Here is a 17540-nt window from a genome sequence, read left to right on the forward strand (position 1 = left end):
AAAGAAGGTTAGGCAACAAGCATAACCTACATTTCCTGCAAGTTCATTACTTCATTCCAATAAAATTGCAACTTTTTCAGCGCCTTCAAATGAACGTATAGGCAACAAGCAAAAATTGCAATCAACTCACAATCCATTGCAATGAAATTGCAATTCATGCTACTTGGGAGGTAAAAAATCAGGAAAATCCAAAATGTAATTTTAGCAGATACATTGTTTTCGAAATGTTGATCTTCTGATAAATCTGCAGGAAATTGTCAAACTTCATCCAAATACTTCTTTTATTACACATTTTTTTAATTAATCTTCAGGGTTTTCGGCGTTCAAGAAAACCTGAAAAGTCTAAGACTTTGGCAAGTAGCGCATCAGCTCAGCAACTGCAGCCGGCATTATTTTTAGAGAGCAGGGACAACTTTCAAGTGCCTTTTTCTAAAATTTAAATCTAAGTGGAAATTTCATGCAAAATTTACCAGCAGTCAGCGTAATTGTAAGGGAAAAAATCTAAGATGTAGTTTTGTCCAAAGATCAGGGAAAAACAGGGAATCACAAAATTCTGGAGTCAGCAAAAAGCCAAAAAAGTCAGGCAAATGAAGCAGTTATGAGATCCCTTTCCGCAAAATCATTCAGCCTCGATTTTTAATCTACAATTTTGTGAGAGTTTATCGATGTTTTTATTGACACCTAAACTATGTTAACAAATCTTCTACTCTTCTCCAGCTCATTTTATTTATTTTTTGAAGAAAGTAATTTTCCCAGATTATTCTGTTCATTGAAAGACTTCGGCGATTTTAAGAAAGTCACATTCATGAGTTTTCACCTTTCAGCTCCAAATATTTTTCCAAATATTGTCTCACTTTATCGCTCAAGTCAGACACATTAAAATTACCCTAAGTAATCCGTGATTGTTTGTCCTTAGGGTCGATTACCTAGTTCATTTTATTATACTCCACCTCTTTTTTCCCCGGATTATTTTGGCCTATTACGGAAAGCGGTTACCTTCAAGAAGATTATGAACCTGAAGATCGGTGTGTGTTTCCTGAAAGAATCATCAAACAAAGTTTTACAGGTACAAAATACATTTTCATCCCTTGAACTGTCGAATCAATCATTATAAAAACAATCTACATATCTCCTCTTGCTTAAAAACTGTTCCACGCACCTATTTTAATGTCAAATAAAGTTGGCGTAGTGGACATTGACATTGAAAGGGTATGTCGAGTATCAGGATCACTGACATAGGCGGTTCTAGACCTTCATTCTGGGAGGTGCCCAGAGGTGGAAAATGTCGGAGACGGGCTCCAAAGGGGACAGTCGCTCAGGGGAGGCCTAAGTTTCTGCCCTCAAGTTTTATCCCTTTCCTACCCTACCCTCCTTTCTCTTTTTCTCTCCTTTCTCTCCACTTAAATACTTGTAAATTCAATTTAGGAAATTTTTAGCAAAGATTTTCCTTCAAAACTACAATCTTACCATAAAAAAACAGTGGAATCTTTGTAAAACACGGCTATCAATTTTAATTCTGTTCATTTGTGTAACATTTTCAATTAATTGTTGGGAATTTTTCTCAGTGTGAGCGAATACAGAATCTTTAAAAGCAGTATTTTCACGGTTCCAATAACCGTACTTAATTTTTGCTTGGGGGTGCCTGGCACCCACTGGCACCCCCGTAGAACTGCCTATGAACACTGATTATTCACCACTCTATTTGATTCTCTTCAGCTTCATTTCTTCCTATATCTGACTAGTACTATTGCAAATAATTTATCATTCACATTTAAAATTTTTAAAATCTACTTTTTAATTGAAAAGTCAATGAGTGCGGAAAACGCCATGACTCACTCGGATGTTTTGAATTACTACAATTTTTCTGGCAAAAAAGCAAAACCATAAATACTTTTGGCTGTAAGTCTCTTTTGTAAAGACAGTATCATACAATCATGGTACGAGCCCCCAGAGGGACTTCGTATGACCCTGAAAGATTGTTCAATCGACGATCTTTGACAGCTCTACTTTGATCATGTGATACAGGCGTGAGTTGATGACATACATCAAAAGTGTTTTCTGCTCATCTAAAATCCTCGGATTGTGTCGGTTTCTTCAGTTTCCTCGAAGTTGGTCCCGAGATAGGTTGTTCTTGCACTCATAAGTTCGTAAAATTAATGAATAGAATAAGTTATACTAACCTCATCTTGCAAAATTGCTTCATCAATTCCACCTCCATTCTCATCAGTCAGTTCTAAGCTGCAGGTGGACTTCTGTCCACCAATTTGCTCCGCAAGAAACAGCAATTCGTCAAAATGAGTCATGTTAGGTACGTAGGGCTCTGGTGGTGTGTCTGGAGCCTGAGTGCCAGTAGGTAATTGCTCCTTTGCATTCATCTTTCCGTATTCAGTTCAAAACTGTGTTCTCACACTATTCAATTGTCTTAGTATATCCTCTTCTATAAGAAGAAGAAGAAAAAAAAACTCAGTAACTTTAAATTATTCAGAAATGGCAACTGAAGAAGAAAAAAAAAATTAGACTACACCTAGATGGTTCAACAAAGATTCAAAAGAACATTTCAGAGAAGAATTTTCATCCATTCCTGATTAAATTAATAAATTGTCAAATGAATCTTTGTAATATTGCAATGCAATTAAGTCTGTCTGGCTCTCACCGGTGGATTCCATTTATCTAAAAAGCCATTATTTGATTTAAATAGATTCAAGCTGACAAGTGTTTCACACTGGTGCGCAATGATTCATTGCACTAAGGAAAACTCACAAAAAACCTGATGTAGACAGGGGTTTATGAGAAATTGACTAGCAAAAGCAAATGGATGGTGAAATTCCCAAACTTTGTACCTCGGATTGCAATTTTGCAGACTTCCTGTCAGTCTTGGTTTTATAAATGGAGGATTATTTATTTTTTTTTTTACCAATTTTAAATAGCCTATTGGCTGATCCCACGCTGATTACCCCAGCCCCAGGTGACCATTGCCTGAGACCATCGAACATCATATTCAGCTTTGATTCCTAAAATCTACCGTGATTATTCTTCTCAATACGAAACACATTCTGAAAAAACTTCAAGAAATGATGTTGATTTGTTCTCTTTCAAGAAAACAGGTTCAACAATATGTGTTGGGCGAAATGAAAAGTATGACCGACTTTTACATTCTGTGATGCATGAACTGAGAAATAGATGTAGACACTTAAGGTATAAACCTGAATGGTGAAAAAAAAGTGACACATAATTTACCTGTCATGCCGGGGCGGAAAATATCCATAAGTTGCCTTATTTCGGCTAGGGTCATCATACGCTTGCCATTGTTACTGTATTGAGGGTGCTTCAGGTCATACAGACATGGGTGCCCTTTGTAGGCGATTATGAGTTCTAGGATGTGTTCAGGAGGCCACTTTTTTTGGGCAGCAGTTGAATCTTCGTCACGGTTCCTCTTATTAGTAATGGTAGTTTTCTTGGGTTGAATAAGTGCACTAGTGGCATTTGGCTGGGTACTTTTCCTGACAACATTCAATACTACTTTTCCTTTTCCTGTTGTGGGTGGTGCACTTTTAATACTGTTGTGAACAAAGGCTAATCGCGGACAATCTTCTCGGTCCATTTTAATTGGGAGAATAAATTATATTAATTACATAAGATTTAATAATGAAAGCATGCGACAACAACTACTCTGATACTCTGAAACGTGTTTTAGTAATTCGCCATATTGGAAATGCGAATACAGCGATGGATGGTGAAACCTTACTTTGAACAAAATAGTGCGGCCTGTCAAAATTTGATGGTAGATGGTGACCATCAGTCATCAGCATGTCTACTTTGATCGGAATTGGTTCCGAATTTGATCGTGTTTCCAGAGCTTATAATTAGTTTTATGTTTTTTAATCCATTTTGGTTGATTACAAATGATGCTTTTGTCGGAGTTTTTATTATTTTTCTCACTGACTTTTTCAATACTGTACTTACATTAAGTATTTTTAAGAGAGAAGGAAGAGTTGCACGGTTTTTAAAACACTGTAACAGCGCTTGTTCTTTTTTGCTAAATGCGATCCATATATTGATCCTTTCTGTGTTGTTTTAATAATCATAACTATTTGTTATCTGAGATCAATTCATTCAAAATGGTTGGTTACGTATTTCTCCTTTCTGCTGGAAGGTATTATTTGAAGTGATTGCCCGTAGCAAGTCGTATTATAAAACTGTTAGCGCTTTTTTGATAGATACCTTTTGATCTTTTCTTACCTGTAATGTTTTATTTTGTCACCTTCCGGCGAAAGTATCACAAGCGCCATCCAACGTTTAAAAATTTCCGCTGCCATTTTATTTTCTTACAGAGAAATTGTTCAATGAAGCTGTCCAAAAATTTTGCTTGGTGCTACCGATTAAATTCAGCGAAATTTGCAAACAGATTCAACCATAAATTTCACTGTAAAAAAATAAAATGGAGGCAAAAATTTTTAAATGTCGTGTGGCGCTTGTGATACTTTGGCCGGAAGGTGACGAATGTACCTGTGATTGATTCATTAAAAATGGCTGATATTATTTTACTTATTTCACCTTCCTGTCTGAGGGTATTATTTGAAGAGATAGCCTGTGGAAGGGCGTATTATAAAATTGTTTGTAAAGTTATTTAATGATAAACTAAAATTTTTTATTCAAACTATAAATCTCTGACTTTATCTACAACTGAAACTCAATTATACAGTAACACTAACTTCGTATAGTGAATTTTATCTTAAGTTCCTTATTGTGTTAAATCTTTTTTTCTAAATCTGAGAGGGTTAATTTTTATTTTTTGATTTTCGTACCTGCATATTTGTAATTTTCGCTGCATAAAATGCAATCTGCCTTGTGATACTGTTTCTGGCTGTTAATTAAATCATACGCTCTTCTTTGTACTCCTAATAATAAATGAATTTTTGTACAACTATAGTATGTGAAGTTTTTAGGTTTACTGCAAGCTTCTAACTTTCAAAGGTCGTAACTATTTGATTGAAACAAGAAAAGGAGAAGACGAAAACAATTTTAAAATCTGTTTTCTTTGAAATGCGAGATACTTGGAGAGCTAGGTGTAAGTTCAGATTTTGAAAAAAAAAAATAAATAAATAAACGAAAAGAAAAAAAGGGTTTAAAGATAGTCGTATTGTATGCTCTAATGAAGCTAGTCGTAGTGTGACACTTTTTACAGTTGAACATGAAAGCATCATTTTTAAGCTGCATAATTCATGGTCAAAATTCATTTCGACCATTCGGTGCCATGAAATTTAGCAATTCAGTCTCATTTTTCTCAAACGACTAAAAACTGTTTCTTTGTACTCTGACATCTAAGGATCAATAACTAGAATCCAAGGATCCTTAAAAAACTTGAGTCCCTTTATTTCAGTGGAAAAACACTTGGAGAATACGAATACGCTAGAATGTGGGTGGAAAATTAGCATTAAGTGCGTTTCTCCATAAAATATTGAAAATGTTTAAAGATGCCTCCCCCCAAATCCCCCGATTTTGAAAGATGATTAGCTGGTCTCTAATTTTTTGGCAGCACATACTAAAGTGCATATCATTTTCTTTGCTGCTCTTATAACTCTGTATTGCCGAGTCGGCGATTTTGAGTCACTGGGCCCTTTTTGGAAATAGGTCCGGGAAAAGGGACCTTAATTTCTCGTTCCGCATATTGTAAGAGGCTGCTCTAGAAAAGCTCAGCGCTCGGGAGCGCAAGAGTTCTTCCTTCAACGTTGCCAAGCCTCTTCACAATTTTCTTCTACCAAACATAAGTATTTTTTGGCTTTCCACGGTATTCTGCCCTTCAGTGATCCAAGCATTTCTCCTGGAGTGGGGGGCTTCCCATGACACACCAAAATCAAACTGAAATAAAGTTACCGCGCTACCAAACGATACCGTAATAAATTTTGGATAATTAAAACCAACTTAAAACTTACAAAACTCACAATCAGTGAAGGAGAAGAATGACAAAACGAGCCGAGGGGGGGGGGGGGGAGGATCTCCGAAGACACCCAAATTCCGGCAGAGGTTTCAGCGTTGCCAAATTTTACTGTAATACTATGGGTGTTGCCATATTTGGATGGTGAAACTAGATAAATACGTAGCTTAGTTTGTGAAGATGTAAACATCTGACACTATATTTTATTTTAAGAGCAAAAAATTGAACTGCTCATATTTAACTTGTGAAAGAAAGGATTGTATTTTTCTTACTTACCTAAAAATACTCCCCAGAAAATAATTTATGTCTTTCAAATAGTTAAATAAAAAATGATTAGGTAGAACTTACTCTGAAATTCTAGAAAAACGTTACATGCAAGAATATCAGTCGGATACTTTGGAAAAAATTGATCAAAATCGGAAATTTTAAACGCTGAAATCAAAATATTTACTTGTGTGTTCTTGCAGTTTCATCATTGCTTATCTGGTTTATTTTAGAGATCGTAAAATTAAAATTATTCCTGATCTAAAGTGATCTTGCAAGCTTCCAAGCATTGAAGAGGTGATAACAAATAAGAGAGTTCAGAATTGGTAAGTCGGCAAAACTCGGACAACTCAAAGCTCAATGGCAGTATCTCAATGTTTCCATACTTTTTTCACTTTTTCAAGGAGACACGGAACATCCTCATCACCAGAGATTCTAATGAAAAAAAAAGAAAAGTAATGGTTCTCCAAAAATGATGTTGATTAATTTGCTATATGGGAGTCCTCGTGCATTAGAGAGTCTAAAGGAGACCAAAAGAAAAACACTGAAAGATGTGGCTTGAACTGTGCGTAACAAGGTGGTAAAATAGTGCTGGGTCCACACTATTTTGTGGAGAAAGCAAGGCTAAAATGTTCGAAAATGTGATACTCAATAGATCTCAAATTTTCAACTCTATTTGAAATTTGTGAACATTTTGGCCTTGCTCTCCCTGCAAAATAGTGTGGACCCAGCCTTGTTTTACTACCTTTTTATTTACCGTTAATTAAGTTATCATTTCCAGAATGATTTATGAATTTGCAATTTCCTTCGCTGAATGTGTTTTCAGAATCGTGCTAAAATTAATAGCAAGCACGAAGGTACTTACTTTTAACGGACAGCCCTCTCTTGAAAATTTCCCAGTATCGTCACCTTCCGGCCAAAGTGTCACAAGCGCCATGCGACTTTTACAAATTTCCGCCGCTGTTTTATTTGTTTACAGAGAAATTATTGGTTGAATCTGTTGGAAAATTTCACTGGATTTTATCAACGGCACGAAGAAAATTCAGTCAGATTTTCGGACAGCTTCGTTGAAAAATGTCTCTGTAAAAAAATAAAATGGCGGCAGAAATTTTTAAACGTCGCATGGCGCTTGTGATAGGTACTTCAGCCGGACGATACTTACTTTTAACGGACAGCCCTTCCTTGAAAATTTCCTAGTGTGTGATTTATCTGTCGCACCGACAGGAGCGCTCATTCAAAATGAGTTTTATTTCGCGCGAAACCTGTTGCGCCAATCACAGCAAAATGCAGCGCTGCCGTCGCTTTTAATTCACAGTTCATCCACATTCAGCGCTGGCTCCGCTTTCCCCCGCGAGCGCGGGGCGCGGAATCAACCGATTGTTTACTCTTTACACTTCCTGACGTGGAACTTGGAATTTTGAAGTTTGTGCTAAGTTTTAATCATTTTACTACCTCTAATCAAAGTAATTACTTGTAAATCGCAGTTACTATACTCGGCACTAATCGCTTCATTAGTTTTTTCCCCAGAAACAACGCTACATTTTAATTATCGCGCGTTTGATTGATCACACCGTTCATCTGATAATCCGATGGCATTGCTGATAAGACCGGTGTTTTTCTTAAATGAAGCTTAGTTCCTGCCCACGAAGGTAGATACCTCGTTGAACTTTGTAAATTTTCCTACTGAACTTACATTTTCCTGCATTTACTTTTTGACCATTCTCAATAATGACCGAAATAGAACAGAAAGTTAGGACCAAACTAAACGCAGAACTGCAACCCACCTACCTGGTAAGTGCTGCGTGCTGTTAAGGTTTTGTTTCAATCACTCCTTGACTCCTAATTTCTCTCATTTTCAGCTCTTGCACAGAATGCAGTCAATAGCTGCTCTATATTTCAAACCTTAAATTAATCTGTAAGCATGCTCTGCAATCATCAAAATTTTAAGGTTACGTTAGGGCTTCTTCTTTGCGGAAGATGCACCTTTAACTTGAGGCTTTTTTTTATCCGGAACACGGTGGATCATGATGAACATCAGTATTTTTCATTCCGTTCCTCAGCCACGTTCCAGTGGATCAGGATAGAATGGATGGGTCGCTCTTACGAGGTGGGTTGAGATCGCGTTACAATGTGATCCTAACCTAATCCGAGAAAGTTTCTGTCCTTAACAAATCGAACCAACCACCAAGGTTGAATTTTTTTATCACTTTAAATGCTTAGGATTGCTCAGGATTCCATTCCAGTGTTTTCCCGGCGATCCGCTATAAAGAAAAAGCCCTCTAAAATTGACTTCGGCTACAAGCCAAGTAATGCGGTCCCAAAGCAGCTGGCAATTTTGCAGCCTCTCTTAAGAAGTTTGGTCAGCTCTCTTTTCTCAACCTTACTACTGAAGGGAATCTTGCATTCACAAAACTTTCCTTGCTCCAAGGTAAAAAAGAGCCTCAAATCGAATTACAAGCTATGTAGCATCCTTTACTCGTAAAGCGATAAGGCGAGTTGTCTTTGATTTATGCAGGTTCATCATCTAAATTTCATTATCTCTTTATTAAATGATCTCGATGGACAAAGATTTACTATCACTTCAATTTGGAAGCATCTGTTCAAAAGAAATCTCTTCACATCTGTAATATTCATCAGGGGTGCAGAAACTTCCAAGGGCTCCCCCAAAATAAATTTAGGTTCCCCCATTTTAAGTTTTCGCAGAATTTTGCCTGACACATAAAGTAATGCATTTGACAGTTGGGTTCCCTAAAAACAGCACGGTCAACAGTCAAGTTCCCCCTAAATCCTAAAAAAAAAAAAAAAAACCCTCCCAAGGTTCCCCCAATTTTTTCGTCCTCACATGGGTTCCCCCATTTTTCTTGTCCTCACATGGGTTCTCCCATTTCATGCGAACGGCTGATCGTGTGGTTGGGAAGCTTCTGCACCCCTGATATTTATAGCAGATAGACTTCCTTTGTGTGAATGAGCCCATCGATCAATCAAGGTATTCCTATTGAAGTGCATTTTGATAGTCAGCTTGGCTTTTGTCTGTCGATTTCTTGGACATGAGGTTTGCTGCTATTGTCCAAGCGATTATTTCAATCGAAATACTAACGTACTTACCGACGATCACAAAAACTGTATACATCATCCATGTGCCGTTGCAGTTGACTAGACCCTGACCTGACTACATCTTGACAATTTTATCGCTGTGTCTCCTAATTTCAGAGGCTATATATCTTCAAGTTGAATTTTACCAGAATTGTGTTAATTAGCCTTATTTTTAATCAGTCAAAATATCCCAAGAGAGGTGGAAGAGATGGCACGAAACTCCAATAAAAATTGGAAAACCATGAAAACTAAATCAAAATAAGTCAAAATAAAAGCCAATGTGTGCGTTTATTCTTTGTGACTGTCGATTTATGCTATCATCACCAAAAATGATTCACTCAAGCATTGATTATGCTCCATTTTAATATGATTTTTTTTGGTTTTGACAAATTCTTGTAAATAAACTTACAGCACATTCATTCCGTGCTTCGTAGCAAAGTCAAATAAAAATACATTCTATTATTTACATTGGGAAGTGAGATTTGAAGCTGAGGCTGGTCCTTCCCTTTCACGTCACTTCTATTAAAAGCAAATTAATAATTTCATGCATTGATTTATCTGAAAAAAATACTGATGATGTGCGTTTGTTGCTGTTTCAGACGAGAGGACTTGAATGATTTTTTCAAAGTTGTCTGATCACAACGCCTAGTTTAAAAAGAGAAAAGATGGAAAGCATCATCAGTAGCGCCAAGTACTTGATAATATTGATTGGGATACTTTTACGCTGGTGCACATCTCTCCACCCTCACTCTGGCCAAAATAAACCACCTCTTTTTGGTGACTATGAAGCCCAACGACACTGGATGGAAATCACTACTAACTTGCCTGTCGGGGAATGGTACCACAACACCACACGAAACGACTTGTTGTACTGGGGGCTGGACTATCCTCCTCTGACAGCATACCACATGTGGCTGTGTGGTGTAATCTCTAGTATCCTTTATCCCCAGTCCGTAGAGCTCTTCTCGTCTCGCGGCTATGAAAGCTACGGCCATAAAATCTTCATGAGGTCAACTGTTTTGATCTCTGACTTACTTATATTCTTCCCGGCAATGTACTACTATTTTCTTGTAATCAATTCATCCAAAAATAATGTCCGGGGTCATAACCAGTCTCTGTTAGGTATATTGATAGCACTTACTTTTCCAGGGTTGATCATCGTTGACTACGGACATTTTCAGTACAACTGCGTATCTTTAGGATTAATGACAGCTGCTGTTGCAGCAGTCTTTAAAGGGTCATACAAGTTTGCGTGCGTTCTTTTTGCCTTGGCGTTGAATTACAAGCAAATGGAACTATATCATGCTTTGCCTTTTTTCTTTTATCTTCTCGGACTGATTTTCAAAAAGTATCAAAAAACTAGAAGCATTTTCGGTGTGGCTTTGTCCTTTATGACATTTGCAGCCATGGTTCTCTCAACCTTCCTTATTGTCTGGTTCCCCTTCATCTTTGATGCAAGCCAAGTGTCTCAAATTTTGCATCGAGTTTTCCCTATCTACCGCGGTGTCTTCGAAGATAAAGTGGCCAACTTTTGGTGCTTTTTCAATGTATTCTATAAACTACGTGCTCATTGTTCCAACGAAACAATTGCACAAATCTGCTTAGTTACAACTGCAGCAGCAGTCCTACCGTCTTGTTTTAATTTATTCATCAAGCCAACACTGCACAAATTTAAATTATCACTGATTATTGTATCTCTAGGGTTTTTCCTCTTCTCCTATCATGTCCATGAAAAAAGCATTTTACTTGTTTCAGTGCCTGTCATTCTACACTTTTTGAAAGACCCGTTTCCTTGTTTTTGGTTTTTGACAGTTTCGACGCTAAGTCTTTCCCATTTGGTAGTCAAAGACAATTTAATCATTGCATTTGTAGCGTTGACTGGCCTTTTCATACTTATTAGTTTATCGTCGATGAGAAAATTTTCATCAATTAATTTAGCATCCAAAAGCTCATCAAAAAGCTCAGGTTTTTTGCGGGGCTCTATAAAAAAAACGCATTTGTTTTTTCTCTCAGTTGTTGGATACTTTTACCTGTTCGTAGGACTGGTCTCAATAGAGCCCCCACAAAGGTATCCGGATATATTCCCGCTATTACTTGCTGTCTATTCTTTCGTCCATTTTGCCTCTTTTTTTGTTTATTTTTACTCTCAACAATTCTCTACAGCTGAAGCAAAAAAGGAACAGTAATCCTTTTATGTTCCTGAATCTGATTTCATTTCAATCTCGATACTTCCTCAATTTAAATTATTTTAAAATGATTTGATGTCAAGGAGCAAAAATTCTAAGGCATAAATTTTACTTTGAGTAATTTATCAATGCTCATGGGCACAATACTGCCATTCAGAGCAAGAACATAGTTCATGCGACCTTGAAAAGCGCTTGATTTTGAAAATGCTTGATTTCTGAAAGGTGCTCGAAAAGTGGTAGAATTATACACTTTACTAATTACCTGTAGTAAATACTTGGTTTGAAGAAAAAACGAACAATTTGATGTCAAGAAGATCATCTTGAAAAACATCCTATTTACAGAGGAAATCATGATTCATCTCTATAAAGAATTAGAAATGGCCGACTCAAACTCACAACACCAGGAAAGAACTGTGTGTAAAAGAAACAACAAAAAAGGTCTTGATTTTGTATTCTTGAGGCTGCTTAAACCATTAAGAAAGTAGTAGCGCTAACTCAGTTTTCAGTGGTAATTCCAATTTTTAAGGAGGTTTTTTCATCGGGAAAAGAGTAGGAAGTTGTTAACAGAGCAAGGCACAATATTGATTAAAATAATCTGGAATAATGCCCGAATTTTTTTGTGAAGAAAAAAAAGGTGAAAGACAGTAATTCCTTTACTGAGTTTTTGCTCAACATGGCAGAAAAAATGCTACGTCCAAGACTGAATAACTTAAGTGTGAAAAGGATTGTTTGCTCTTAGAGACAGATATTTTGTTCTTTCTGGTAGGTAGTCAATTTTTTTTTTCAATGTTTTGTTGATCACTATTATTTTTGGCATAGGGTAATCGTTGATCTTTTTTATCTCTTAATCATAGAATTTTTACATGATTATTTTATACATCCAGATGTTTATGTGTTCATCCTAATTTAATTGAATAGTCTTCATTGACATCTAGGTATTAATGTCCAATTGCTACGCAATCAAGGTAAAACAGTTTCGCACAAGAATTTTAAACTGAACACCATTTCTACCTCTGTTTAGTTTACTGAATGTCAGCTTCAGCGTTTTTCCTCAATTTTGTCCTTTTAGCTTTGAAGGAAGAAAATTTTTGCAAGTACAAGTTTCCGACTTAAAAATAGCAACATTGACTGTTAATTGACTGTGAGATTCACAATTGACTGTTATTAACTCTGTAAATAGACTGTTAAATTGACCTTAACAATTATTGACTGCACATTTTAAAAAAATATTACTAGATGTTGTAGAGCTGCTAGGTAGACAATCAGAATATAAACAAAAGTTGGAACAAGAATATTAAAAGCATTTTGTATAGTTTGACGAGTACAATTCTTAAAATAATTAAAACAATAATCAAGATTTCTCGTAGAGCCTCGTATTTTTGCTAAAAAACGTGGATGTCTAATTGAATATGGAATGCCTGCATTTTCTATCTATTTTGCCCTGTGTGATAATTAATTGGTGGTCTTTTGAAATTCTCTTTTCAGTTGAGACGAGTCACCTTTGACTGAAATGCTGTAATTTGAATCGTCTTCTTACTACTACTACTACTACTACACGGAAAAAAAATAAATGTTGATTTAGCATTTATACTGTTAAAAAGATGTCAGACAAGTTTCAAATGCTGATTTTACAATACAAAAATGCTAACATAACATTTTAATTTGTACGTTTTGCAGTGGGCGTAGTTACGTTAGCATTTGTTAAAATGTAAAATCAGCATTTGAAACTTGTCGGACATCTTTTTAACAGTATAAATGCTAAATCAACATTTAATTTCTCTCCATGTACTACTACTACTACTACTACTACTACTACTACTACTACTACTACTACTACTACTACTACTACTACTACTACTACTACTACTACTACTACTACTACTACTACTACTACTACTACTACTACTACTACTACTACTACTACTACTACTACTACTACTACTTTCCTTGACACTCCGGCCGATCTACACCACTAAAACTACTAAAACTTCCAAACTAGTCTTCTTACTAAAACTTTTAAAATCTAATTCAAGTTGCTAGTTCCTCCAATTAACATTAATTTCATTAATAAGAACTTTAGTAGTAGAACTTTATATAATTGGAATAGCATTTGTACTGTGTATGTGTGTAAATACTTTTTACGGTGAGAAATTATTTTGTTGATTAATTTATTTTGAGTTGGGTAATAAATTTTGTTTTTGAACTGGTCTTTCTCTCCATGAACGGTACTTACCTAGACCTAAGCCCACAGTAATACCTGTCAAGTTGTCGATGACAATGAACCTTTTTTTTGCATTTCACCGAAAGTAGCCACATGAATTAACTCATGATCACTTTCATTAAAGTTTCCCATTGATTGGTCAAATAATAACTTTCCAATTCTGACTTAGGATCAATTACTTTTTCAATTAAATTGTGTGTCCATAATACAATTGTCTCTCTGCTTTTAAACACACGCACAACCAAAAAAAGCAAAAATGCAACAAATTTATATCTCAATTGTAGCGTTAAAAAATCTTTAATTATGTTTTATTAAGTAAAACTATAGAGTATTTCCTTGGAATTTTGTGCGATTTTTTTAGGATGAGTGAAAAACTTCTTTCAATAGAAACTGTCAGTTGATTATCCCTGTAGAAATGTAACATTAGTGGAGACTTACAATATCGCAATTTGACGTGCATTTTTTCCAACTTTAGCCATCGATTTCTCTGGCTGATCCCTAAAAATACCCATCTGTCTAGTCTCGTATAATCTATTTGCTGAGCAGATTTTTTTCTTTGCACCAATGGCATGTACGATGTTTCCGTAATAAGCCAGAAATAGTCGTTCCTTTTTGTGTAATTTAGTCCCAACTTTTGTATCAAGAAGTGTGCTAAGTTGCACATTCAGGACACAGAAGTTGGCATGCTAATTACAAGGACTCACTTGTTCCCCCAATCAAATTTGTTATTTTCATACTTTACGAACTGTCTCAAAGGTACTTAACTATGTTTCAATGGTGAAATCGGCAAAACAAGTGTGCGGCTTTTCAAAGTTAAACTGTATTCATTTTTTTTAACAGGAAACTAACTGAGAAAGTCAGGGTTTTTTACATTTCTGGAAAACTCCTGATAATTTTTCCTCTCAAAATGGAGAAAATTTCATGCAATAAAGCTAGTCTGTCCTACAGCAAAATATGAGAGTGAAAATTTAGAAATGATTGAGATAATGCTGATGTTGATCATGATTTCAAACTCTTTTTCTATCGGTATCAAAGATGTAACAACGAAATAACGTTTCTTGACATGTTTTAGAATTTATGATCATGTTTTATTTTCTTTCAAAAAAATAAACTTGCCTTACTGCCTATAATTTTCGGAAATTATTCTCGATAAGACAAAAAAAAAAACAAAATCACACAAAATTTTATTCTGCCATGATGATCAGCCAAGTATTCATCATAAAAGGAAAATGTGACAGAGGAAAGCTGTTACAAACAGAGGTATTGACGCTATAAGTCAACAATCACATAACTCGGTTTGCGATGTTGCAGACTCCCTGTCATACTTTATTTTTTAAACGGAAAACTACTCAACGGCAATTCTTGAAAATTTCCGTGATTTTTCTTCTCTGTGCGAAGAAAACTCTGCATAAACTTCAAGGAATGATGTCAATTTGTTCCCCTTTAAAAAAAATATCATAGAGGCGGAGATTTTCAGACACCGAAAACGAGATAGGTGTGTGATTGCAGACTTACGCTGTCCGTATGTAGTTTTGCTGTTTCACAATATTTATGCTTAAGGCTGATATAAGTATGTTTATTGTGTGTGAGCAGTACAAATCAGACATTGGTGGTGACTGCTTAGAAGTTTTAAAAAAAAAATAAAATTCTGTTTTTGGAACTGAAATAGAAATTAGCAAAATGAACCCTCGGGTAACAAGAAAGAGCTGTGAATCCTTAATTAGTGAACATTTTTGTGTGTACCTCAGTACCCATGTCAGATTTCAAAATTGGAAAAGTAAGTCATCTTTTTAGAAATTGTAACCGAAATAAGAAACACTGTAACTGAAATTCTGTGTTTCTTGAAATCTTCATCAAAGTAAATTCTTAGAAAGTTTTAAGCTGTTCAACTATTAAACGCCTTGAAACGTTCTGTAAATATACCTCAGATCATGAAAAATGCACAAAATTTCAAGTTTGAGTGTTGCTTCGTTTTTGGTTTAAAAAATAGAACATCAAAGATCATCAGGTAATGTCTGATGTAGTTATGCTGTTTCTGGTTAAATCTGCCTAAAAATTGACTTATAAACCAATTTTCTTTACTTTTCCGGTTGACTAATTTTTCTGTTTTGCTGCTTTCAGGAGCTTAACGATATCTCTGACGGATGTGGTTCCAAATTCCAAGCAGTTATTGTTTCCGAGAAATTTGTAGGGAAAAGCAGAATAGATAGACAGAGGTAAGAGACAAAATACCTTCGTGGAAATTTGTCTTTCAGCACTTTCTGAGATGATATACTGTAGTTGATATCTGTAATCAACGGAGACAGAAGAAGTCCATTCACCAAGTTCCCTCTTCTGTATCTCGGTTTTAAGAAAATCTAAACAGAGCTTGTCAACTACTCATTTTTATTGCCTTGATTTACACTTTGTTTAAGTAGGTATCAGAGCATTTAATGGACTGTTTGACGTGAGTTAATGGGCACTCTGAAGTGCAATTATACTGTGGTCGTGTCAATGGTTTCCTGGCCAACTTTCAATCCTTAGCATCATTCCCCCTCCTTTCTCTTGTGATCCATTGGTGGCAAACATAAAAATTACAATAATGAAACTCAGTTGCACAGTTGGACGCACTTTGCAATCAGAATCTACAATTTCTGGATCATCCGTAAAACACTTATGTGCATAGGGAAACTAACGGCACATACCTTCTCTCTAAACTGAGCCAAAAATTATAGTTCCTAATTGCAAAATGTAGTCCAATTGTGTACCTAATCTCCTCCAAGTAATCAGAGTACAATTGGATCCTTGTAGCAGAAGGGAACCAATGCAAAGATTGTTTCCAAAATGGTGCATTTTTTATTTAACTTTGAAAAAATACTTAATACATGTACAGTAATAAAATTTATTTCATTAATTTTCATTAGATTAGAAATTTTTTGGCAGAAAGAAAATATGTGCTATTCAAGAGTTTTTATGAAGTAAAAATTTTATTGCAAGATTTTTACAACACTAATCGCATTGGTTCCGTTCTGCTACATGCGATCCAATTCAACCTCAGTTGAAAATTTCTTCCGAACATTTGATTTTTGTTTGGTTTTTTTAAAATAATTCTTTTAAACCTCGAAAAGATCTCATGCTCTTTTTGTTTTTCTTTCCCCCCCCCCCCTTTTCTTTGAGAGAAAATTAAAGGTTGCTTTGAGTTTTTCTGAATGAGTGCAGTGTGTAGTTAGTTTGTTTAACTAAACTTAAGTACATGCTGTGACATTAATATAAAGCAAGGGCGATTGTCACCCTAGCACCTCATCTGTTTTAATCAGTAATTAATTGCCATTATAACTAACATGATTTTTATCAATATTTATTGATATAATTTGACAATCAGAACCGGAGATGAACCATCTTCCAGAGAGGAACCTAAGCCAGATGCTAGATATTCGCTATTACAAATTTTTAGTCCATTTATTAGTTTCTGACTCAATATTTTATTTCCCTCTTTGAAAAATTAATTTATTTTCCTAACGAATTTTTTTTTTTTTTTTTTTTCAGACTTGTATACACCATAATTGCTGATGAGATGAAACAAATTCATGCTTTCTCCCAGCGAACCTTAACTCCAGAAGAATGGGAAAAAGAAAAAAAGTGATCTCATACCAGTTCTATAATTTTTAATTAATTTTCAAGTTCATTTAGTTTTTCTCTGTTAATTTTCAAAGCATTTTCTTTCCCCTCTAATTTATGAGGCAGATGAACTTTATTCTTCAAAAATATATGTAAAAAAAAATTCCAAAAATATATCTCATCTTAATTTTTTTCTTCTAAATCACTATACTAGCGAAGTCTTTCATTGGGGTGAACAAAAAAT

The 17540-nt window shown here is 35.4% G+C and overlaps 2 protein-coding genes across 4 annotated transcripts; both read left to right on the forward strand.

Moving 5' to 3' along the window:
- Positions 1–927: 927 nt before the first annotated feature.
- On the forward strand, positions 928–13681 carry gny (ALG6 alpha-1,3-glucosyltransferase garnysstan). 3 transcript variants are annotated; one of them, XM_072305616.1, is made up of 2 exons: positions 928–1066; positions 9892–13681. In XM_072305616.1, the coding sequence occupies exon 2, from the start codon at positions 9958–9960 to the stop codon at positions 11476–11478; it is 1521 nt and encodes a 506-aa protein (XP_072161717.1). In that variant the 5' UTR covers positions 928–1066; positions 9892–9957; the 3' UTR covers positions 11479–13681. The 3 variants fall into 3 exon arrangements, with proteins under 3 accessions (XP_072161717.1, XP_018909956.2, XP_018909955.2); XM_019054411.2 differs by lacking the exon at positions 928–1066 and adding an exon at positions 7617–7848; XM_019054410.2 differs by lacking the exon at positions 928–1066 and adding an exon at positions 7850–7990.
- On the forward strand, positions 7780–17470 carry LOC109039077 (uncharacterized). The gene is made up of 3 exons (XM_019054412.2): positions 7780–7990; positions 15821–15915; positions 17225–17470. The coding sequence occupies exons 1-3, from the start codon at positions 7928–7930 to the stop codon at positions 17319–17321; spliced, it is 255 nt and encodes an 84-aa protein (XP_018909957.2). The 5' UTR covers positions 7780–7927; the 3' UTR covers positions 17322–17470.
- The last annotated feature ends 70 nt before the right edge of the window (positions 17471–17540 follow it).

The sequence above is a fragment of the Bemisia tabaci genome, chromosome 10 (genome assembly GCF_918797505.1).
Source record: "Bemisia tabaci chromosome 10, PGI_BMITA_v3".
Taxonomy (NCBI): domain Eukaryota; kingdom Metazoa; phylum Arthropoda; class Insecta; order Hemiptera; family Aleyrodidae; genus Bemisia; species Bemisia tabaci.

What these genes read in the sequence shown, in the direction of transcription:
- LOC109039077 (XM_019054412.2), top strand. Translation starts at nt 7,928, where the DNA reads ATGACCGAAATAGAACAGAAAGTTAGGACCAAACTAAACGCAGAACTG. An exon ending in AACTGCAACCCACCTACCTG is followed by an intron (nt 7,991 to 15,820) that starts GTAAGTGCTGCG and finishes TGCTGCTTTCAG; the next exon opens with GAGCTTAACGATATCTCTGA. An exon ending in AGCAGAATAGATAGACAGAG is followed by an intron (nt 15,916 to 17,224) that starts GTAAGAGACAAA and finishes TTTTTTTTTCAG; the next exon opens with ACTTGTATACACCATAATTG.
- gny (XM_072305616.1), top strand. Translation starts at nt 9,958, where the DNA reads ATGGAAAGCATCATCAGTAGCGCCAAGTACTTGATAATATTGATTGGG.